Below are 25,104 nucleotides of genomic sequence, written 5' to 3'. Positions count from 1 at the left end.
GTCTCACTATATATTTGGCTATAAGTACAGAATAGTACTAGTACTAGAATAGTAGAGTTGGTACAAATTAGTTTATACAACCTCTGTTGTAATAAAACATTACATATGTTTAACTCAAACTTGCAGCTCTTAAACATATTTTTATACATCAGTTTCAGTCCAGAAAGTTTAAGCATTTGTATCACTCTGCTTGTCTGTCATGTGCTCCAAATCAGAGCACAAGAGGAACGCAGAGTGGAAGAAGATAAAAGTTATGTGATTTTGCCTCAAGGGGTTTATTTCACCAGAGAATCCTACATAGCCTACATGCATATGTTCTAATAAGTAAAAAATCTTACTGCAAAAAATATGTTAAAAACTCAACACACTTTTGACATACAAACAAATTCTAGCAAATTATTCCCACAGAGGTACAGGTATTCTGAAGAACAATTGACAGGAACATTACAAAAGCATGTATGTTATGGCCTCTATGCCAACTTGCACTGTCAGGAATAGACTAACAATAGGTGCTGTGTAGTCTTTAGTCTTGGTCTAGTATAAAGGTAGGGGTGATAGCAGTCAACCAACAAGCAGAATCAGCTTCAGCTTCAGCTTCTCCTTTGTGGAACTACTGAGGATCAGCCACCGCAACCATGATGGGCAAGGTAAATTTCATTCCTGCAAAGATTGCTACACAATTATAATTATTTGATTTGGTATATTTCACTTTAAACCACTAAAACAATGACACTGAATTTTCAGGTCACTTTCTACGAGGACAGGAACTTCCAGGGTCGCTCTTATGAGTGTATGGGTGACTGTGGTGACTTCTCCTCCTACATGAGCCGCTGTCACTCTTGCAGAGTGGAGAGCGGATGCTGGATGATGTATGATAATCCCAACTACATGGGAAATCAGTATTTCTTTAAAAGGGGCGAGTACTCTGATTACATGTCTATGTTTGGAATGAGCAACTGCATCAGGTCCTGCCGTATGATTCCCATGGTGAGCTCAATTAAAACTTAAATACAGTATCTATGTTTTTACTTAAATAATAAACTTAAACTAAACTGACTTCTCTTCCACAACAGTACAGGGGATCCTACAGAATGAGGATCTACGAGAGGGAGAACTTCATGGGTCAGATGTACGAGATGATGGATGACTGTGACAACATCATGGACCGTTACCGCATGTCTCACTGCCAGTCCTGTCATGTGATGGACGGCCACTGGCTCATGTATGAGCAGCCCAACTACAGAGGCAGGATGTCGTACTTCAGGCCTGGAGAGTACAGGAGCTTCAGCAATATGGGTGGAATGAGATTCATGAGCATGAGGCGTATCATGGACTCTTGGTACTAGTGTTCTAATGTTTCAATAAACATAATTTGTCAATAAACATTGCGCTTTGAAAATTAATTCCACTTATATTTGCTAGAATAATACACAAAATACACCTGAGCTAATCACACTTACAAATGCACAGTAAAAGTATGAAACATATAATTGATTATTAAAGACCTGTATGATAGCCTATGATAGCCATAGTGGTCATACACCTATGATAGCCATAGTGGTCAACCAATAATGTTTTTTTTTGATGGTCGATGCTGATATCTTAGAGATCAGGGTGGCTGATGGCAGATATAAAGCTGATATATAGGGGAGAGCGGGTTTAGTTGTAACACACATGGTTTAAAACTTTCCACACATGCCAGGATGACGAAATCATCCATTATCAACATTATTTAGAGAAAAAATTGTGACAAAATAAAAAAAAACTTTGGGCGATATCACTTAACATTTTTTTAACCATAACAAAAATTAATTTCTTACTTAAGTTTATTTTTCATCTCTGTTTTTTGTGTTTATTTAAAAAAAGACAAATCTGATATTATTTTAATCTTATATCTGTTATTTAATAGTTGTGTTAGTTCTTTAATGCTGATCTAACCAGCAGAAGACACGAGCCGGGTTTAAATCCCAGTTGCACATGTGGGTCATGTTGTAACACTGTGTTACAATGTGCCCCTATTAGAACTACACTATTATATTTTTACTTTTTATGAATTCTTTTGAGAAACCATGAGAAAAAGGTGAATAATGACTGAGAATCAATGTTCAGAAATGATCAATTATGAATATGCTTTAGCTATATAGCTGTATTTAGTGATGTGTTTGTTGTATACACAATATACACAACTCAAAAATGTGTATATTTTTAATTTTAAAAAATGGCATCATTTTATTTTAAAAAGTTAATAATTGTATTTTATTAAATATTTACAAAATATTTTAGTTTGTCTTGGATATTTTTTTTATTAGATAGGTTTACATTTTAAGCTGTCATTTGGTCATGTTACAACGTGCCCCTCACATGTTATGTATCCCACATATGGGGCATGTTGTCACATTTCACTTCCATTCTTTCAGGGTAAATCAAGAAAAAGTATACACTGTGTTAATGAAACAAAACCACATAATTGCACTATTTCCTTACTACTAAATATTCTACGGTCAACTGTTAGTGGTATTATAACAAAGTGGAAGGAATTGGGAACAACAGCAACTCAGCCATGAAGTGGTAGGCGGCTTAAAATCACAGAGCGGGGTCAGCACATGCTGAGGCGCACAGTGCGAAGAAGTCACCAACTTTCTGCAGAGTCAATGGTGCAATGGAAAAATGTCAGATGTAGTGGTGTAAAGCACACTGCCACTGGACTCTAGAGCAGTGGAGACATGTTCTCTGGAGTGACGAATCACACTTCTCTGGTAATCTGATGGACGAGTCTGGGTTTGGCAGTTGCCAGGAGAACGGTATTTGCCTGACTGCAATGTGCCAAGTGTACATTTTGGTGGAAGGGGGATTATGGTGTGGGGTTGTTTTTCAGAGATTGGGCTTGGCCCCTTAGTTCTAGTGAAAAGACATTTTGGACAATTTCATGCTCTTAACTTTGTGGGAACAGTTTGGGGATGGCCCCTTCCTGTTCCAAACATGATTGCGCAACAGTGCACAAATCAAGGTCCATAAAGACATGGAAGAGCAAGTTTGGTGTAGAGAAACTTGACTGACCTGCACAGAGTCCTGACCTCAACCTGATAGAAGACCTTTGGGATGAATTAGAGCGGAGACTGCGAGCCAGCATCAGTGCCTGACCTCACAAATGCGCTTCTAGAAGAATGTTCAAAAATTCCCATAAACACACTCTTAATCCTTGTGGAAAGCCTTCCCAAAAAAAATTGAAGCTGTTATAGCTGCAAAGGGTGGGCCAACTCCATATAAAACTCTACGGATTAAAGGACCACGCTGACTGACGCACCCACCACTAGCCTAGGTTAGCACAAAGACTGGAGTTAAACGGCTCCAGCTAGCCTACTGCTCAGTAAGTAACAAAATAACACCAACATTTTCCTATTTACATGTTTAATGTGTATAGTCATCGTGTACTAAGTCCGATGGAAAATGAAAAGTTGAGATTTTCTAGGCCGATATGGCTAGGAACTATACTCTCATTCCTGCATAATAATCAAGGAACTTTGCTGCCGTACCATGGGTGCAGAAGGCGCAATTATATTACGCAGCGCATGAAAATAGTCCCCAGCACGCTCTCTGTGCAAGCAGGTTGTCACATTGGTTATGTTGACGGAAGTTAGCCTATTTTCAGGCGTTGCGTAATATCATTGCGCAACTTTTCATTTTCTGTCGGTCTTAGTACCTGATGTGACTATACACATCGCAACATGTAAATAGGAAAATGTTGGCGTTATTTTGTCACTTATTGACCAGTAGGCTATATGGAGCCTGTCTTTGTGCTAAGCTAGGCTAGCGGTGGGTGCGTCAGACAGAGTTATGGCACGCACGGAGATGAGAATTGTATGTATGGACTTGTCTAACTCTGGGGGATATGGTGCATAAGCTAAAGTCCCAAAAAGTCGGCGTGCTCCTTTAAGAATTGGATGTCTTTAAAGTTCATGTGCGTAAAGGCAGACATCCCAAAACCTTTTGCAATATAGTGTATATCACATTATTGAAAGAGAGTAAAAACAGGAATAACAATTGCTGACATTTAATTTATATTTTTTTTAAATAATATTTAATAAAATATAAATAATTGTTTTAAATGAATAATTTTAACTTCATATAAAATCTGCAAAATAAACAGATTTATACTTTAGATGGCAACGTCTTGATTCTGTAATCATATTATAGTATTTTTCACAAATAAAGAAATTGTAAAAAATGTACTGTGTTAAAAATATTTAATGCAATTAACGTATCATTTTTTCTGTCATCCTTCGGCTACAGTGTATGATCACACTGTCATTCATTCATACATTTTTAAACCCTTCAAGCACAAAAAAAAAAAAACAGAACTCAAATCTGTACTGCTGCCTGTGAAGCACAAACACCTGAAATGCGCACTCAGAACAGTGTGCCAGTGCCGGATTGAGTTCTCTTTCAGACAAAAAGACACAAAATGATGCCCAAATTCCACTTTTTGTCGAATATCCTCATAAGCACAGTGTTAAATTAGTTTAAAAGTGTTAAATTAATGTTAAATGTAAAGAATTGTGAGAAAATAGAATGTTTCAGATCCATGTGCGTCAGGTCTTAAAGTGATAGCAGCCTAATAAACCTGCTTCTGTCTGTCATTAATGTTAATCAAAGAACAAATGACGAAGCTAAAATCACTCACTGCTCTTTGCTGAATAACTTTTGTAGCTTTAATAAGGATGAACCTATATTTAATTTAGATGCAATGAAGACTGTGCAGTGTTCATTACCTGCACTGATACAGACATATTTTTTTACGTTTATTTACCCGCGTTAGATCTACCTGAAAATGAAATAAACAAAAACAATGAAAACTTTGTTTTAAAAGTTATTTACTTCATTACTTTATTATTTACTTTTTATTAACTTTTTTTGTGCATTTTAGAAGTGCAGGTACAAATCTAAAACGGCCCAACTGGGCCAGTAGAAAAAACCTTAGGCCGGTTTCACACTGCACGCATTAGCAAAGCGTAAGCAGCGCTTATTTTTCTCTGTGCCCATGTTAACAGATTAGAGCATTCACACCGCACGCAGAGGCTTGCGCGTGCAGTGTGAAACCGCCGTTAGTGTTGAGCCCTGATATATTAAAGGAACAGCTAAATGTGATATTTATTATAATGGGTTTAAGTGAAGATTGTTTTAAGTCCCCTTAAATTAAAAGCTGTTATAAAACATTAAAAATTATTTATGATTGTATTCATGTTTTTAATTATATTGTAATGTTGAATGGCTGTAATTAATATCTGGAATTGAAAAACAAAAATAACTGTGTCCACGCCTTTTCAGCGCTAATTTATCACTGCGCGTCTTTAGTAGATCCTGACAGTAGTTTTTAACGCCAAAATAGGGTTTGCGCTGGTGCAAGCTCTTAGTAAATTTGGCCCTTGGTATCAGTGATACAGGCCTTCATGCATGCTTACTATAAAGATGCCATTAAACAAATATTTTCAAATATGTTCCATTGGTTTCCATATGTTGTCTCTACATTATTTTGGAGATTCAATGTGAAAGTACTACAATAAGATTATATAAAAAACTTTAATGTTATGTGCGATTAATCATGATTAATTACAGAAAAATTGCGATTAATTAGTACATTTTTAAACTATAACCAACAGTGCAGTCAGTAATCTGGTAATCTGGTCTATGTGCACTGGGAATAGGACACAATTATGACATAAATAGCTTACGACTTTCACGTTTTGAGTTTATTTGTACATGTTTATAGTTTGCTTTCATCCTATTTTTCTGGGGGGTATTCCAGAAAGCAAGGTTATCTTACCGTCAAATATTCCCTAAACTCTCGAGGTATGTTGGTTCCAAAAATGCATCTAGAAATAATTTTAGCCAACCCAGAGTATGTTCACGGTTAAGACACAAGACATTCTCAACAGAACGACGAATCGACTAGTCACCATAGAAACGGATGCTAAGAAAAAGCACACCATACTACTACTTTCTTCTACTTAGTGCATATTTTGTAGTTATGCAATCATTTTTCAATATTTTTGTTAAATAATGTTCATTCTTTTGAATAATAATTTCATCACTTTGAATAAGAACTATATTGTTTGTTAGATGCTAATTATATAATAAAAAGACTGACTAAACTAAATGTTATCTTTGCTTGCTTATCTTGATAAAAGTTTATTTTTTGTTTTGTCCTTTTGCTTCCACATTGCTTGAAAGGTAAGATGTATCATGTTTTTTTATTATAGAAATATATTATAGCATGGGAAAAAGTATATATAAATGACAGATCGTGCACTATATATTATTATTGGTAACCTAGTAACCAACAGTAAATACAACACCATCAGCAGAAACAGCGGATTGGTCACATGATTTAATGTTCGCTATGTCAGAATTTATTCTGCAAATGCATTTCCATCTCCCATTATTCACATTAACTATTTTTCGCACAAGTTAAAAATCACCTCAAGCGAGTGTAAAATCTTTTTTTTTTCCAGAAATTTGGTGTTTCCATCACTCGTTTCTGATGCGATACTTCAAGTTGAAATTCCAGAGTCTGTTCCAGTGAGTGAAATTCCTGAGTCCGTTCCAGTGAGTGGAATTCCTGAGTCCGTTCCAGTGAGTGAAATTCCAGAGTCCGTTCCAGTGAGTGGAATTCCTGAGTCCGTTTCAGTGAGTGAAATTCCTGTGTCCGCTCCAGTGAGTTAAATTCCTGAGTCCGTTCCTGTGAGTGGAATTCCTGAGTCCGTTCCAGTGAGTGAAATTCCAGAGTCCGTTCCAGTGAGTGGAATTCCTGAGTCCGTTCCAGTGAGTGAAATTCCTGTGTCCGCTCCAGTGAGTTAAATTCCTGAGTCCGTTCCTGTGAGTGGAATCTCCGAGTCCTTTCCAATAAGAGTAATTCCCAAGTCCGTTCCAGTGAATCCACATCCACTCCAGCCCCTGAACACACTCCAGTGTCTTGTTAATTTGCTCCTTGTTTCGCTGTGCATAATAATGCAGTTTCAGTTAGCTCCTGGTCCGGTAATTAGTCTATGTTAAAATCTGTATAGTCTTTGTAAAGCTGTTTAGTTGTGTAATTTCTCCTGTGATTTCCTAAGTCTTCTGTTTGTGAATTTAAATAAAACTCCATTCCTGTTTCCAGCGAGTGTCTGAACTATGCAGCGTGACAACAACATAGCGGCCAGCCAGATGTAGTGCAGCAAAGTTGGAAATCAAGGATTAAAATAGTTGATTGTGCATTTTCAGTGACAACTCTTTCCTGTGCATCCAATTTGTACAGACTGACCAGTGTGCACTGAATATGCAGGCTAATAGATGGATTCACCAAAGCATTTGCATTTTTACTGCTTTTAAAATAAAATCCTGCTTCTGATAAATCGACCAAACAGAAAAACGTATCGACCAATGCGATAATTAAAAATCTCTAAATATCGGCTGATATATTGGCCGTGGCGATATAACGGTCGACCACTAGATAGCCAGCAACATTTCATGTTCAATTTTTCAATTTCAATTTCAACTAAATTTTTCAAAGATTCTCAAATATTAAAATTTTTAATATCAGCCACTTTTAAAATCACTATATTGGCTGTGCAACGTTAAATCCACAGCCAGTGATCATGAAAAATCTTTTAAAACTAACAGGGCATTGCAACCTTGCACAAGGCATTTATTACCTCACATGACAGAAAAGAGCAGAGAGATTGTAGTGCTAATTTTATCTGTGAATCATGTCACAACTTGATTGTTTAATAATGTAGTCAGTTGGCTTAGTTGATTTATGGTCATTTGCTCTGTAGCGACTATGAGTCCGATAAAATAATAACTCAACGGGGAATTTGAAATAAAATGAAAGAGACCCGAATGACACTATAATTTAAAAATAAATCAGAATTAATGTTTACACCTTAACTTATTCGTCCACCGATATGTAAGAACTTAAAGGGGACTATGTTAAAGGGAAACAGGTCTATTTAGCTCAAATGAATTCATTAATTAATTCATAGGGAATTTTGAGAGTTTAATTTACAGCCAGGCAAATTAATCTTCCAGTGTTCATTTGAACGGGCCGTAAATATCAACTCTGCAGCGGATATTAATATCCGAACAATAGTGAAACACTATTTAACAGCCAGGTAACTTAGATTGGCAGTTCAAGACATTAAATCCATAAGCACATAACACAAGAACAGTTATCTTTGAATACAAACGGAACTTTATTGATTACTCTTACACATCAAAATAATATCTAACATAAACACACGCACTCGCACATTCACACACGTTGCAGAAAGGAAGAAGGTGAGGCAAAGGATACGTTTTAAGAGAGAGAAAATATGAAATACCAAGCAATGCATTTATGACACATGACCTGAAGAAACCATTGATCAGTAATTTAACTTCCTATCGTTTCTTAGGCAGGGTTATTACATTTGATCTAATGCACCAGTTCAGCTCGGAATCTAGAGGTATTACTTGCGTTTGTGTGTCGTCTCAGACAGGGGATTCTCTTTCCCCGCTGGAGAGGGGTTTTCCCGGGTCTTTGATTCGCTGAAGGTCTGGTCGTGTCTTTGATCGACGTCTAGGGAAGCCAATCACGTGGCGTATAAGATGTTTGAACTGCGAACTGGCCTTGAACCGGCTCAAACTGCTGGCTCTGAACAGGCTCTGAACTAGCTGTGAACAGACGTGAACCGCTGTGAACAGAATTCTTTGTTCGTGTTCTGAGATTAAACTCAAATATTTGCCCATCCCCTGGATGGGTTCTGGCCAATTAGGGTTCAGGGGTGACTGTGTCTCCACCCCTCCCATACAAATGGGTTATCTATAGTAATTTAGTTTCCTGCTCTTAAGCAGAGAGTAAATTTAGACCTAATTTCTTACTATAAGGACATGATCAATTCTATAAAGATTTCATTCAGCTCATCTGTTGGATTATACCCATACGAACACAAAGGTATCAAACACAGTGCCTTTTCATCCACTCATTCAATAGTTACATAATTGCATGAATTGGGAGTGATATACATGCATAATAGTCACGTGTATCAGTTGTAAACACACTAACAAGCTATGTCGAAGGCTATTTGAATGAAAGTCCAATAATCAGTAATTTGATGTACTCCATATGTAACAGTTTCTGTGAGTTTGCTTGGAGTTTTAGCTGTGTCACGTGGAGTTCATTTACCGGTCATTGAAAAGACAGAGATCTGGTTTGTTTCTTTGTCTTGTGATCACAACGAGTCTTTTGTCCTCTTTGACTAAGTTTTGGTCAAAAGTCCATAGGAAGTCGAGTAATTATTATCAACGAATAGTAGCTCCGGGCAGAATCGAGCCTCCGTCTCTCTGGTGATAAATGGTCGATTTCCTGGGGTCTGGAGCTGAATTGGCTTTGTAAAAGGGATGTTCATTTGATCGAATCATTTGGAAGATTCATTCATCTATATGTCTGCGCCCACAATCACTATATGTAACACCAAATATCTCATTTTTTCATTAAAAATATCCTTCATTCCATTTACACTTATTGAATGTCAATAAGTTGTAGGTCCAAAACTTCCCGCTTATGCTCTCTTGACTCTCTCCTTGCTATCAAATCACAGTTCAAATGTATGATGTACAGTATGTAAGATGTTTGAGCAAATTGTGCAACCTATACAGATAAAATTATATATAATTACATCATTATTTCCTCAAGCTCATGTTGTTCCAAAAAATAATATTTTCTCCCATTGAGACAAAGCTATCAACTATCAATTAATCAACAAAATAATTTCAAATCGGCAATACATAAAAGACACAAGACACTAATAGCAAATTATTTGCTGTATAAAACAAAGTAAATAACAAAGTAGTTAACCTTGTGACCTGAGGGAAGTTGCAGTAATTAAAAATGTTTTTAAATGGGCTTTGAATGTGCTCACAATAAACTGTAAACAAAATGGAAGAGCTTGACTTCACTGAACGCAAAACCATACAGAAGAATACAATTCTAATATTTGGTAAAAAAAAAAAATTTTTGGCTAAATTAAATGTTCTCTTTGGTCATTTGTTTTACTAATATTTAATACGACTTTTGATTTTGCAGTAGAACAGGGAAACGGCCTAATACGAGTTTCAAATCCTTTCATTTTATAATAAAAAAATGAGAAATGCTAGAATCCTGACAAATGTGAGTTTTAAGATCAACATAATAGAGTCTATTTGAACTTGCACAGTCAGGGATTTACAGACAATAGACAGGGTGTACTCTTTAGCCTTGGTCTTGTATAAAAGCACAGGTGACAGCAGTCAGCCAACAACCAGAATCAGCTTCAGCTTCTCCTTTGTGGAACTACTGAGGATCAGCCAGTGCAATCATCATGGGCAAGGTAATTTAAGTTAATTCCAGCTACATTTTACATTCAATGTAATTCACATTACTTTAATTTCATAGATACAACTATAAACCACTAAAAGAATAACTTGAAATTTTCAGGTCATCTTCTACGAGGACAGGAACTTCCAGGGTCGCTCTTATGAGTGCATGAGTGACTGTGCTGACATGCACTCCTATATGAGCCGCTGTCACTCTTGCAGAGTGGAGAGCGGATGCTGGATGATGTATGATAATCCCAACTACATGGGAAATCAGTATTTCTTCAGAAGGGGCGAGTACGCTGATTACATGTCTATGTTTGGAATGAGCAACTGCATCAGGTCCTGCCGTATGATCCCCATGGTAAGCTCCATGAAAATTTTGATGTGTTTGGATTAAATCAATTCACTCTGGACAATTGTCTTAAAGGAATATTCAATTTAGCGTTAATGATTGAATTATTCAGAACCATGGTGTTGGTTTTGATTTATTTTTAATCTTGTCATGTATTTAGTAACATTTGATGTCAAGTTGGGGCCAACAAAAAATTTAATAAAAATGACTTCTCTTCCACTACAGCACAGGGGATCCTACAAAATGAGGATCTACGAGAGGGAGAACTTCATGGGTCAGATGTACGAGATGATGGATGACTGTGACAACACCATGGACCGTTACCGCATGTCTCACTGCCAGTCCTGTCATGTGATGGACGGCCACTGGCTCATGTATGAGCAGCCCAACTACAGAGGCAGGATGTGGTACGCCAGGCCTGGAGAGTACAGGAACTTCAGCAATATGGGTGGCATGAGATTCATGAGCATGAGGCGTATCATGGACTCTTGGTACTAGAGACTTGATGTTTCAATAAAAAAATTTCTATACAGAAGTAAACATTGTGTCACGAGTATTTCACAAAATTTAAAAAAAAAGAAGACAAAAACACTTTTCTATTTACATGCTGAATGCTACTACACTTTTCAAGGATACTTTTTTGTGATAATTATTAGGTCTCACAAGGGCAGTATACTTCAAGTCTAGAGAGTACAAGAGTTTCAGGAATGACTGACATGAGATCTATGAGAATGAGGCCATCACAGACCCTTACCTTTAAAAAACCTGCATACAGCTGATTATTTTAATTGCTTACACACTAAAAGTGGTACTTGAGGCCCACTCACAAACCATTCACTCATATATCTAATCCTCAGACCAAGTCTGCAAAACGGCAAGCACATTATATACTTTACACTCAGTTTGCAATTGTAACACATACTTTTTTCAACATTCTACATGTTTTTCTAGACACATCACTCAAAACTAACAGCTCTTGAGTTTCATCTAGAAAACTGCAATTTCAATGCCACAATCATTTCCTGATTACCTACACTCCATGATCATGTGTGAAAACACTTAATGTATACATACATTGATCACTTACATTGAAATCAAAACTCAATGTTTTGAGAAATAAATAAAATTGTCTGTTTTTTGTTTGTTTATTTTGTAAATAAATACTAAATATACATTTTGGTTTCCTTGCCACTGTTGCCTCTGGCTTGGCGTGCTCAGTTGGGGACACAAAATTTTTCAACTAAACATCGAAATACATCTAAATAATAAACTAAATTAACCATTTAAACTAAATTACTGATCAAATTATTGATCTAAAGCCCACACTGTCACTGTATGATACTTGAAATTTTTCCAGAATGGCTATACAGCTGAATAAAATTATGCTGCATTATTTTCCTGTTTAACACTGTAAAGCTGCTTTGAAACAATCTACATTGTTAAAAGCGCTATATAAATAAAGTTGACTTGACTTGACATAAAAGTTTACCTTTAAATATAGTCACCTTTATTTATATAGCTCTTTATACAATACTGATAGTTTTAAAGCAGCTTCACAATAGTAACAAATTCAAATGTAACTGTAAAGCAGCTCTCTCAAGCCAATGGTGTCAATATTCAGTTTAGTTCAATAACTGTAGTTCATCAATTGTACAACCACTGTGCATTCATACTGTGTATACAGTCTATTTGTCCACATACATGTACATGTGACAAAAACCTGTGCACTCCACTGCACACTGAATAAGCAGATAGTAGTATTTTACATTTTTCACATCTGTGTATGGTTTGTGTGTAGAGTTACAATGCAAAAGCACAATTTTTAAAAGAGTTTGAAATAGTTTTGAATGAAGTGCTTGCTTTTGCAAGAGATGTGTGATGTTTTGCATGTCGTGTGCGTGTTTTGAGGCTTTGTGTGTAGAGTTTAGAGAAAAAAGCCATAGTTTGAGAAATTGTGTGTAAGCAAATTTAAAAAAACTATAAATCAAAAACAAATACAATTATTTGAATTAAAACACTTTTCTTGTTTACTTAATATACTACAAATTCTTAATTGCTGATAAATAGTGCTTGATTACTAACTTTTGCTGATCCTATATAAATTTACTCACAACACACACACACACTCTCTCGCTCTCTCTCTCTCTCTCTCTCTCTCTCTCACACACACACACACACACACACGTACACACGCGCACACACACACACACACACACACACACACACACACACACACACACACACACACACACACACACACACACACACACACACACACACACACACACACACACACACACACACACACACACACACACACACACACACACACACACACACACACACACACACACACATGTTTGTTTTTGTGAAATGTGAGGACATTCCATAGGCGTAATGGTTTTTATACCGTACAAACAGTATTTTCTATCCCCTTACACTGCCCCTGCCCCTAAACCTAACCCTCACAGGAGACTGTGCAGTTCACTTTCTGTGAAAAAAAACTTGTTCTGTATGATTTATAAGCATTTTGAAAAGTGAGGACATGGGGAACGTCCTCATATTTCACCCTCTTTTTGTAATACCTGTGTCATACCCATGTCATTATACACATTTATGTCCTGATATTTCACAAAAACATGCCCACACACACACACACACACACACACACACACACACACACACACACACACACACACACACACACACACACACACACACACACACACACACACACACACACACACACACACACACACACACGTTAAGTTTTCATGTTTTATAGGGACATTCCATAGACAATGATTTTCATACTGTACAAACTGTAGGGTAAACATACCTATTAAGCTCATGTACCCATTAAGCACACCACTATCTTTGAGCTCAGATTATTAAAAGAAAAAAATATTTATCATCCTACTTGATGTCTTAACCTATTGATGTGTTTGTTACTATATACCTCCTGTAATTTCAAGCTAATCAGACCATTGCACACTGAGATATGGGTATCCATGTGTTCACACTGTTTGGTGGCCATTTTGAAAGCTGTCTGAAAACTTTCACCCAAGGTGTAGCCCCTTAAATGTGCATTTTTTTTTAGATGTTTAAGCCTTTATTTTCGTATATTTCGTATTTATTTTATTTTCCTATACCTGGAACCTGGATGTGGGAAATAATTACAGTTAGATCCAAAAGATAGTTTTAGCAACATAGCGCAGGTGCTACAGAACATTGTTAGCTTACTAGCTGTATAAGATTGTATGCTACACTAATATAGTACTTCACAGGCATTACTGAATTGTACATTTAAATTCATTGTATTATAAATTTACAGTTTATTGATGTTCTGTGGTTTTAAACTGCTGTATTTTTTAAAGACTTCATATTATTGTAAGGTGAGTTTAAAGGGTGCACTACTATAAAAATCATACAGCTTCAGTGTGATATCAATAAGAGAAAGTATAATTTCATAGATATTTTCAATAATAGCTGTTCATATTAAAATATGTATGAATTTAATACATAACCTAGATTATTTATTTAGCAAAATTGTCCTTTTAAATTAATTTAATAATATTTATCCATTAAAAAATCCATTATAAATACAGCTATAAATGCTTTATGCTTGATTTATAAGCATATCTATAATGCGTTTAATAATTGTATTTTCATGCTTTATAAGTGATCAATTTATTATTTCTAAATTAAGTATTACATTATTTACTAACCAGTTATTTAGGAGTTGTCAGTGGTTCATCAGATCATTTAGAAAGTGTAAGTAAAGGATTAATAAACTATTTAAATGTACATTTATACATATTATTTAGACATATAGTAATAGGCTAGTTACTCACTGTGTTAATAAATGCTTTATTAACACATTCCTAATATAATTCAAGATTAATTCAGGTAGTTATAAAACATTTAGTAGTTGTCAGTTAACTATTTCTGTGAGCTCATCTAAAGTGAGGACTATTTATGCCTTGTAAAGCTTTTGTTCTGCTCAATTCTCTTCTGAACAGAACACAGGAGGAATACATCACATATTTATTTCAAAATATAAAAATGGAGACTGTACAACTGGTAAATTATTATAAAATTAAAATTAAACTTCTTCAATGTCATAGAAAATAATATTCCTGTAGACCGCCAGAAAACATAACTGCAGTAAAATGAAACTAAGCCTCTGCAATCTGATATAAAAATACTTTTCTGTAAAGTGTAAACATTGCTGAATAAAAATGTACCAGTGGATTACAGGAGTGCCAAAATACAACAAATAAAATCTAGATAAAACAATAATAATATAATAAAATATTTTGCAGTGTCAAAACAGTACCAACTTTAAAACATTAGAGAACAGCAGTGCAGGAGAGAACTGAGCCTTTACATCTCCTCTGTAAAAGCTTTACGAGGCATAAATAGTCCTCACTTTAGATGAGCTCACAGAAATAGTTTACTGACAAATAGTAACTGTTTTAGAACTACCTGAATTAATCATGAATTACAGTAGAAATACATGTTAATAAAGCATTTATTAACACACTGAGTAACTATTACTATATGTCTAAATAATAAGATGTATAAATGTATATTTAAATAGTTTATTAATCCTTTACTTACACTTTCTAAATGATCTGATGAACCACTGACAACTCCTAAATAACTGGTTTGTAAATAATGTAATACTTAATTTAGAAATTAGAAATTGATAATTTATAAAGTATGAAAATACAATTATTAAACACATTATAGATATGCTTATAAATCAAGAATAAATCATTTATAGCTGTATATATAAACTGCTTAGTAATGTCTATTAATGCTTTATAAATGATGAATTAACTATTTACTAATGCTTAACTAATGCTTCACAGCGTGTAGTTATTATAAAGTGTTACCAAAAAAGGTTTGCTGTTCCAATTAAGCTCAGTGTGCTCACTTTAAGCTCAACCACATTAAACGTCTATGTATATACTTCATAAACAGACTTTAAATACTAACTCATGGTTGTCACTTCAAGTTAATCTTTATAAAATTATTCTGTCGGGCTTAATAGGTACATTTACCCTTTATTCTATATCCTAACCCTAAACCTACCCATCACAGAAAGCTTTCTCCATTGCTACATTTTTATAAAACATTACTTAGTATGATTTATAAGCTGTTTTCCTCATGGGGACCAAACAATGTCCCCACAAGGACAAGGATATTGCATTCTTTGTAGCGAAATCTTGTCCCAATAACGTAGGGAATACCTGGACCCCACACTGCACAAACTTGCATAAGCGGTTTACAAGGACTCTCTATAGGTGTAATGGTTTTTATAGTGAGCTAATCAAATGTTCTATTCCCTAACCCTAAACCTACCCGTCACAGAAAATGGTAAAACTTTGGGTAACACTTGGTATGGTAACACTTTAGTCCTCATAATGTAAATGTGGTAAAACCAGTACACACACACACACACACACACACACACACACACACACACACACACACACACACACACACACACACACACACACACACACACACACACACACACACACACACACACACACACACACACACACACACACACACACACACACACACACACACACACACACACACACACACACACACACAATATATTACTATTATTACTACTCCTACATTATATGTAGTTCAAAGGCATTTCCCTGTTGGCAATCAAAAATGTTAACAAAGCATAATATTGATAGCCAGCAAAGACAAATAAAAATATGAGTTACATAATTCTGTGTAGGCCCTCAAATTTTCTTATGTTGGCTGGAATTATTAACATTGCACCTCATGTTTAGTAATGTGAATAAAAACTACAGTGACTTGTTCAGTAACATCTTAAAGTCAGAAATTAGCAAAGGCAAATACAATAAAACAAATAATAATAATAGATTTTCCAGGACACGTAACATTACTATAAACCACTGTAAAATGTATGATTTTTGGAAGTGAAAAAGTACAAATTACCATATATTTTAAGTTGAAAGTATGGTATGGTATGGTATGGTATAACATTCAATAGGACAATAAATGCATGTATTGTATTTTAAAATAATGTGTATATGTGTATTAAACATCTTGGTTACGTATGTAACCCTTGTTCCCTGAAGGAGGGAATGGAGACGTACGTCAGGCGACAGACTGAAAGGGAACTACACAATAGGTCACTATATTTGGCTAGTCGACATTTAAGTTGTGTAATAAAGGCCTAGCCTAGCTAAATTATTACCCCTGAGTAAAACACAGTGGGAAATATCTAGCTGAGAAATAATACCTCATTTGCACCAGTAATTATGATTCTAATACAAAGTACTAAAAATGTTTAAAAAAAAACTCCAGAAGTGTTATGGTACTAATAAATCTGAGTACTAAGAACTACATACCAAGCTTTAGCTAGAATGGCCTCTATTCCAACTTGCAAAGTCAGGAATAGACTAACAATAGGTGCTGTGTAGTCTTTAGTCTTGGTCTAGTATAAAGGTACGGGTGACAGCCAACAAGCAGAATCAGCTTCAGCTTCTCCTTTGTGGAACTACTGAGGATCAGCCACCGCAACCATGAAGGTAAACCTCATTCCAGCTCCCATTCCATACATTTAACTCCAAAATTATTTGGTTTATTTTTTTCACTAAAATCACTAAAATATTAACTTTGAATTTGCAGGTCACCTTTTTTGAGGACAGGAACTTCCAGGGTCGCTCTTACGACTGTATGGGCGACTGTGCTGACATGCACTCCTACATGAGCCGCTGTCACTCTTGCAGAGTGGAGAGCGGATGCTGGATGATGTATGATAATCCCAACTACATGGGAAATCAGTATTTCTTCAGAAGGGGCGAGTACGCTGATTACATGTCAATGTTTGGAATGAGCAACTGCATCAGGTCCTGCCGTATGATCCCCATGGTGAGTTCAATTCAAGCTTATATATCTATGTCTTTATTTTAACATTTTTCTCTGGCTGATAAACTTAAATTAAACTGACTTCTCTTCCACTATAGCACAGGGGATCCTACAGAATGAGGATCTACGAGAGAGATAACTTTATGGGTCAGATGTACGAGATGATGGATGACTGTGACAGCACCATGGACCGTTACCGCATGTCTCACTGCCAGTCCTGTCATGTGATGGACGGCCACTGGCTCATGTATGAGCAGCCCAACTACAGAGGCAGGATGTGGTACGCCAGGCCTGGAGAGTACAGGAACTTCAGCAATATGGGTGGCATGAGATTCATGAGCATGAGGCGTATCGTGGACTCTTGGTACTAGAGATTTGATGTTTCAATAAAATAATTTCTATACAACACTAAACATTGTGTTCTGAAAATAATTAATGCCACTATTACATGAATAGTCCACAAAAAACACCACAACTTTAGGAGAAATGTGAATAATTTGTAATTTTGTAACAAGTTTAAAATGAACGAGAAATGACAGAGCCAAGTCTGGCACGCTTGCCCCCTCAAAAAAAAAGCCTCTTGCTAAAGACATTTTGGGGACTAGAAGAGTTAACCCGTTCTCCCTTTTACATGAAAGTTCATACTGCATGCTAATGCATACAAGGTCCAACCAGTTTAAAGATGACACATGCCTTTAAACTTCTAATTTTTGCAAATAGACCAACATCGCTAAAATCTTCTCTGGTTCACGCTGTGACTTCTTTACAACGAACAAAGTCATCGGTTACTCATGAATCCTGTGTTTGAAGATGCTACATTCAGCTTTTTAAGAATGTGACTAACAAGCTTTCACATTAATATTATCTATCACATCAGCACATCACACATTGAGATGTCACGCAACAGATGTCTTGAGCTAATACAAATCTAAATGTAGTATTAATGCCATTATATTGTTTTTACTTTCTTATTAGAACACATTGACGGACTATCTCTATCATCAATTACTGTGTTACAAATGTATGATGTACAGGACAAGCTTGCTGTGACCAGTGTTAGGAAGGTTACTTTGGAAATGTAGAAGGTTACAGATTACAAGTTACCCTATTTAAAATGTAATAAGTAGTGTAACTATTTAAATTACTTTATTAAAGTAATGTAACTGATTACATTTGATTATTTTTTGATTACTTTTCTAATTTCCAGCATTGAAACACCTTTTATCACATGCCATGGTGGCAACTCTCAGACAGGTTGTAGCCTAAATCTTTCAGTGGCAATGTGGATTGATGTAATTAGCAGACGTGGTGCTCTGCAAATTCAAACGAGAACCAATCAAAAGCATCAGAATAGCATAACTTTACTAAACAGCCTTTAAATGGCAGGAGGCATCGTGCACATCAAAAACGGGCAAAGCAACAAATTAATATTATTCAACATATCCTAGCTTTTTACAGAAAATTTTCAGATGTAACCCCCTTTGTAATCGGTAACATTTTCATAAGTCACTGTAATTTAATGACAATTTTTTTTATTACAGTTACATTTATTTTGTAACATGCTGTGACCATGTGGAGAGAGTTGTTGCAGAGCAATTAAACTGTCTGCAGGGGTTTAGAAAGATCACAGAAAAACATGGGGTGGGGAGAAACAGGACTAGGGTTATAAATTGACTGCACACTTTGTTTTGCCCATTTACTCTTATCACAAATCAAGGGCCCTTCTGTGGATGGAGAAGAGCTAAGGACACAAGTTCAGAATCTACAGTATAAGCACGATCCTAAAATGCATGCCCATAAAAAAACCAAAACAAACCAAATCCATTTAGCCAAGAGTTTTGAATATGAAACAACACACACATGATAAAAATACAACTGCATCCAAAAGGTATGGCAGAGATCAATATTTTGCATAGGCACATCGTATCAGGCACCAAACCTTTTAGGGCCTGAATTCCGGCTTGTTTTTGCGAGTGTTGTGCATCATTTTACTGTAAACTCAGAACTTATGATAAAAATATTATATAATATATGTTTGTGAAAAAACAAGATGTTTTGCAAAGCTGTTTGTGAAAAGAAATCACAATCATCATGAGTAAATCGGTGCCATTGAATTTCTCTTTCTCTCTTGGACACGCGCAGCGAGCTGTGTGTAAAGGAAGCAATTCAACAAATCTTTCGTTCAAAACTGATAGTATGCTCGTTCATAATACAACAATATTGACAAGAAAGGCAGCAGCAGTAAAATGTGTCTTATACTATGAGAGGATGAAGAAGGATACTTAAAGCAGCCTGCATCATCATTACCTGATTCATTACGATTACATACTGTTGGTTATACCAGTTCAGTCAGGTCCACTTAAGTCAAAGACACTATAGACAAACATTTAGTCAACTTTTTATTGCATATTTTGCAAAGATTTACATTTGGCGGTATGGCTCTGTTCTAAATTCCCCATTCTTTTCATGAGCTCCATGAAAAGCCAAGACAGGGAACAGCAGCAGATTCTGGGGACAACCTCCCATTTTAAACTGGGAGGGCAGAGCAAATCCCCCATTAAGAACAGAGTATGCATTAATGACAACAGAATGACATGATTAAGTTAAGCAGTTTAAGGAGGAGCTGGGGAGGAGGTGGGTTGCAAAGAAGCGTGCAGCAGAAGCGTCCAAGCAGGCAGATTGAAGTGAAGCTATGCTTAAGTAAGCCGCCCTGTTTGGGAGAAGCCAATTGAGTGCATAGGATCAGCTGAATGGGGCGGAGTTAGAATTTCCCAATCAGCTGATAGCGGAGCTTGCCAGAACTAACGCTGGATGCTTGATTTCAGTCAGGTCCACTTAAGTCAAAGACACCATAGACAAACATTTAGTCAACTTTTTATTGCATATTTTGTAAAGATTTACATTTGGCAGGTTTGGCTCTGTTCTAAATTCCCCATCCTTTTCATGAGCTCCATGAAAAGCCAAGACAGGCAACAGCAGCAGATTCTGGGGACAACCTCCCATTTTAAACTGGGAGGGCAGAGCAAATCCCCCAACAGACCATACCAGGAAATCCTCCCTGGCTCTTCCAGCTGATTGAAGAGACAGCAGAGGATACAAAAGCAATTTCATCTATGTGAAGCTAGCACGAGGAATGTAATGATACGAGTAAATAAATAGTAAATAGGCGATATGACTCTGTTCTAAATTCCCCTTCGTTGGTGAGCTCCATGAAATCCAAAACAGGGAACAGCAGCAGCTTCTAGGGGCAATCCTCCTATTTAATAGACTGGAGAGTAGCGCAAATCCCCCCAACAGACCATACCGGGCAATCTTCCCTGGCTCTTCCTTCTAATCGAAGAAGCTAGCATGATGAATTTAACCAGCTAATAATAGAAGTAATTTATATTTATATATATGGAGCAGCACTCCATTAGGTTTCTAATGGACGGCTTGAGCCAGATATAACGATCATAAGCGGCTGAAGACAAATCGCCTCATGGCCTTCAATGTAGAGACAAGAGTGGAGGAAGTTGCAGTTGTAGCAGCCTCTATGCACAGAGAATGAGCTGTATAACGCTCTGAGGGAAGCTTTCAGTATGCATAGCAGGCGGAGACAGGAGGCAAAGCAGGCTCTGGACACAAGCTTTCCCTACTCCAAGGCAATTAATGGATCCTGCTGAACAGCTTGTGGATGGCTCCTCAGGTAGACTAACATAGATGACATAAAGCAGAGTCAGATTCAGAGATAAAACGTTGTTCATCCCCTTTTCCTATCAGTTTAGTGTGCTTAGGATTATGCTGAAGTGCTAGCAATAAATTGATACATAAGAAATGTGAGGTCATGTGACTGCTAGTAAAACATATTAGCAATATATCAGGATAAGCCCAAAAAAACACAAAAACAAAATACCTCTATCAGGTTTAAACTACCGCTTTAATATCATCAAATTCCCATAGTGCCTATAGCTTTAAGAATAGCATATTCCCAATAGTGCCTATAGCTTTAAGAAAAAGCATATTTCAGAATTTCCAATAGCTACTATAGCTTGAAGAAAGCATTTCCAATTTTATTTATTTAATTTAATGTATTTCCTGAATGTACGGGTGAATGAGTAATCTGTGCAAGTTGATACACACCGGAAAAATAGTGTTGTGGTAATCTTTAATCAAATCTGAAAAGTACCTCCAAAGTAGAACAAGTATGTTTCCAATAGGACCTACAGCTTTAAAACAAGGACGTTTCCAAACTGTACTATAGCTTACAATATCACTTTAAGACAAGCCCATTTCCAACATCTATAGCTTAAGAAAAAGTAGTTTTCCAGTAGTTATATCGCTTTAAGACAAGCATGTTTCCAACACTATAGCTTTAACAACAAGCGATTTCCAATATACTTAAAGCTTTAACAAGCATGTTCCCAATATCAACTATAGCTATAACATCAAGCACTTCCAATATTAATTACAGCTTTAAGAACACGCATATTTCCAATATTAACTATAGCTTTAAGAACAAGCACTTCCAATATTATTTACAGCTTTAATAACGAGCACTTCCAATATTAATTATAACTTTAAGAACAAGCATTTCCAATATTAATTATAGCTTTAATAACAGCACTTCCAATATTAATTATATTAATTATAGCTTTAAGAACAAGCACTTCCGATATTAACTATAGCTTTAAGAACAAGCACTTCCAATATTAATTATAGCCTTAATAACAAGCACTTCCAATATTAATTATAGCTTTAAGAACAAGCACTTCCGATATGAATTATAGCTTTAAGAACACGCATATTTCCAAATGTTAACTATAGCTTTAAGAACAAGCACTTCCAATATTAATTATAGCTTTAAGAACAAGCACTTCCGATATGAATTATAGCTTTAAGAACACGGATATTTCCAAATATTAACTATAGCTTTAAGAACAAGCACTTCCAATATTATTTACAGCTTTAATAACGAGCACTTCCAATATTAATTATAGCTTTAATACCAGCACTTCCGATATGAATTATAGCTTTACGAATGAGCACTTCCAATATTAATTATATGAATTATTGCTTTAAGAACAAGCACTTCCAATATTAATTATAGCCTTAATAACAAGCACTTCCAATATTAATTATAGCTTTAAGAGCAAGCACTTCCGATATGAATTATAGCTTTACGAATGAGCACTTCCAATATTAATTATATTAATTATAGCTTTAAGAATGAGCACTTCCAATATTAATATAGCTTAAGAACAAGCACTTCCGATATTATTTATATTCACTATAGCTTTAATAACAAGCACTTCCGACATTAATTATAGCTTTAAGAACAAGCATTTCCAATTTTAACTATAGCTTTAAGAATGAGCACTTCCAATATTATAGCTTTAAGAACAAGTGCGTTCTCAATCTCAACTATAGCTTAAGACAATATTTCCAATAACAACTTTAGCTTTAAGAATGAGCACTTCCAATATTGTAGCTTTAAGACAAGCGCTTCCAATATTAGCTATAGCTTTAAGAACAAGCACTTCCGATATTAGCTATAGCTTTAAGAACAAACACTTCCGATATTAATTATAGCTTTAATAACAAGCATTCCAATATTAGCTATAGCTTTAAGAACAAGCGCTTCCAATATTAATTATAGATTTAATAACAAGCATTTCCAATATAATTATAGCTTTAAGACAATATTTCCAATAGCAACTTTAGCTTAAAACGAGTTACAAATTTACAAATACCAACTATAGAGACAAGAACAATTCCCATAAGCCTAGCATTTTACTGAAAACGACTAAGTTTAAGCAATGCAGATACCATTGTCAATTACATTGCCAATGACCTGATAGTTTTAAACAGTTTTAAAAATAAACGTAGCTTCGTGAAGACAGAGATGAATGAATGTGAAATTGCCAGCTGAGACATAGGCTTGATATACTTAATTTGTGGAGTGCAGATTTCTCTGAAATTGTTCCTGAGTCAGTCACATAACGTTATTAGTATAACTTCAGAGAGTCCATGAAAATAATGCAGCGATGCAAACTCCAAATTAGACAGTTTATGAACCATGCGACGAAAACGCGAGTTCAAGTTTACAACCTGAATGAATGTGAGGTGAACCGTGTGGGGGCGAATTGCTCTGGCTATATTTCGCACTTGCACAATTCCTTGTGATATGATTCTGTTTTGCCTGGCGAATTCCTCATTTAATTAGCTCCTGACAAATCTTGTATTAAAGCAAAACATGCATTTGAGCAGTGAGTGATTTTAACTAATAAATACCTCTCTGACGGCCACCTCTCAGGATCACGTTCGTGATGATCGGCCGCCGCCCATCGCTGCTAAACACGGTGCAATGGAACACCCGACGTATCCCAGAGCCCAAGACACAGAACCCAGTGAAACGTTTGCCAAATGATAAAATAACAGGCTCTAGTAATAAGCTGACGAAAGTATCCAACACATGGTCATAATTGTTGCTGCTCCCATGAAATAGTATATGTCCTGGTATAATTCTGCTGAAAATGCAGCTCCTCGCGTTCATCCTACGTAAGTATGTAAACATTGAATACATATTTGCAAAAATAATGCTCTCATTGCGTGATTGAATCATTAGCCAACACATAGCCTACTTATCTCACTCAAAACAAACATAATTGCTGTAGCTCCGTTTGATATATGAATACAAAGTGAAAGGCAATTGCACTTTAAAGAGCCTTGTGTATGGTTCGATGATTTGTTAAAGCAGACTGCACAAAATGCATAGATGATAAAGCATAGGAAAACCATAAATTCTTATCCTGATTGCAAAGCAGCGTGCAGCAGAAGCGTCCAAGCAGGCAGATTGAAGTGAAGCTATGCTTAAGTAAGCCGCCCTGTTTGAGAGAAGCCAATTGAGTGCATAGGATCAGCTGAATCAGATCAGCTGAATGGGGCTGAGTTAGAATTTCCCAATCAGCTGATAGCGGAGCTTGACTACGTGGCCTGCCAGAACTAACGCTGGATGCTTGATTTATACTCTTTTGAAATTAAATTTGCGTTATTGTGTAGGCTATCCAAGGTTATTTTCGTAAACGAAAACTGAAACTAAGACTAAAACTATTGGTCAAAAAACATTTTCGTAAACTGAAATAAAATAAAAAAATCATAATAAATGAAAAACTAAAACTAAACTAAACTAACAACTCTTGCTGAAAAACTAACTGAAATAAAATAATAATTAGCAAAAATAAATATTCGTTTTCGTAATTAATAAGCTTTCTTTACTGTGGTGGAAAATCTTACCTGTGGCGGTTGAGGGAGTGTCTGTATATGGCGCTACTGCGCGTGAATTGAGCTGAGGAGATTAACCGCTGTCCTGTGACGCGACACACATCGCTAATTTCCCCACAAAGTAGGGAATACCAGGACATACACACACACACACACACACACACACACACACACACACACACACACACACA

The 25,104-nt window shown here is 36.0% G+C and overlaps 3 protein-coding genes across 3 annotated transcripts; all 3 read left to right on the top strand.

Annotated features, from left to right (window-relative positions):
* Positions 1–726: 726 nt before the first annotated feature.
* On the top strand, positions 727–1,346 carry LOC307129726 (gamma-crystallin M2-like; the record flags this gene model as incomplete). Its single annotated transcript, XM_079822397.1, has 2 exons — positions 727–987; positions 1,074–1,346. The coding sequence occupies 2 exons, from the start codon at positions 727–729 to the stop codon at positions 1,344–1,346; spliced, it is 534 nt and encodes a 177-aa protein (XP_079678523.1).
* Positions 1,347–10,489: 9,143 nt separating this feature from the next.
* On the top strand, positions 10,490–11,221 carry LOC307129733 (gamma-crystallin M2-like; the record flags this gene model as incomplete). The annotated part of the gene is made up of 2 exons (XM_079822404.1): positions 10,490–10,732; positions 10,949–11,221. Exons 1-2 carry the CDS (start codon positions 10,538–10,540, stop codon positions 11,219–11,221), a joined length of 468 nt encoding a protein of 155 aa, XP_079678530.1. The 5' UTR covers positions 10,490–10,537.
* Positions 11,222–17,416: 6,195 nt separating this feature from the next.
* LOC307129737 (gamma-crystallin M2-like) lies at positions 17,417–18,024 on the top strand (the record flags this gene model as incomplete). Its single annotated transcript, XM_079822408.1, has 2 exons — positions 17,417–17,656; positions 17,752–18,024. The coding sequence occupies exons 1-2, from the start codon at positions 17,462–17,464 to the stop codon at positions 18,022–18,024; spliced, it is 468 nt and encodes a 155-aa protein (XP_079678534.1). The 5' UTR covers positions 17,417–17,461.
* Between the last annotated feature and the right edge of the window lie 7,080 nt (positions 18,025–25,104).

This window comes from Gobio gobio (genome assembly GCF_949357685.1).
Source record: "Gobio gobio genome assembly, chromosome: 7".
NCBI lineage: Eukaryota > Metazoa > Chordata > Actinopteri > Cypriniformes > Gobionidae > Gobio > Gobio gobio.
This window is presented reverse-complemented; position numbering and strand designations above follow the sequence as displayed.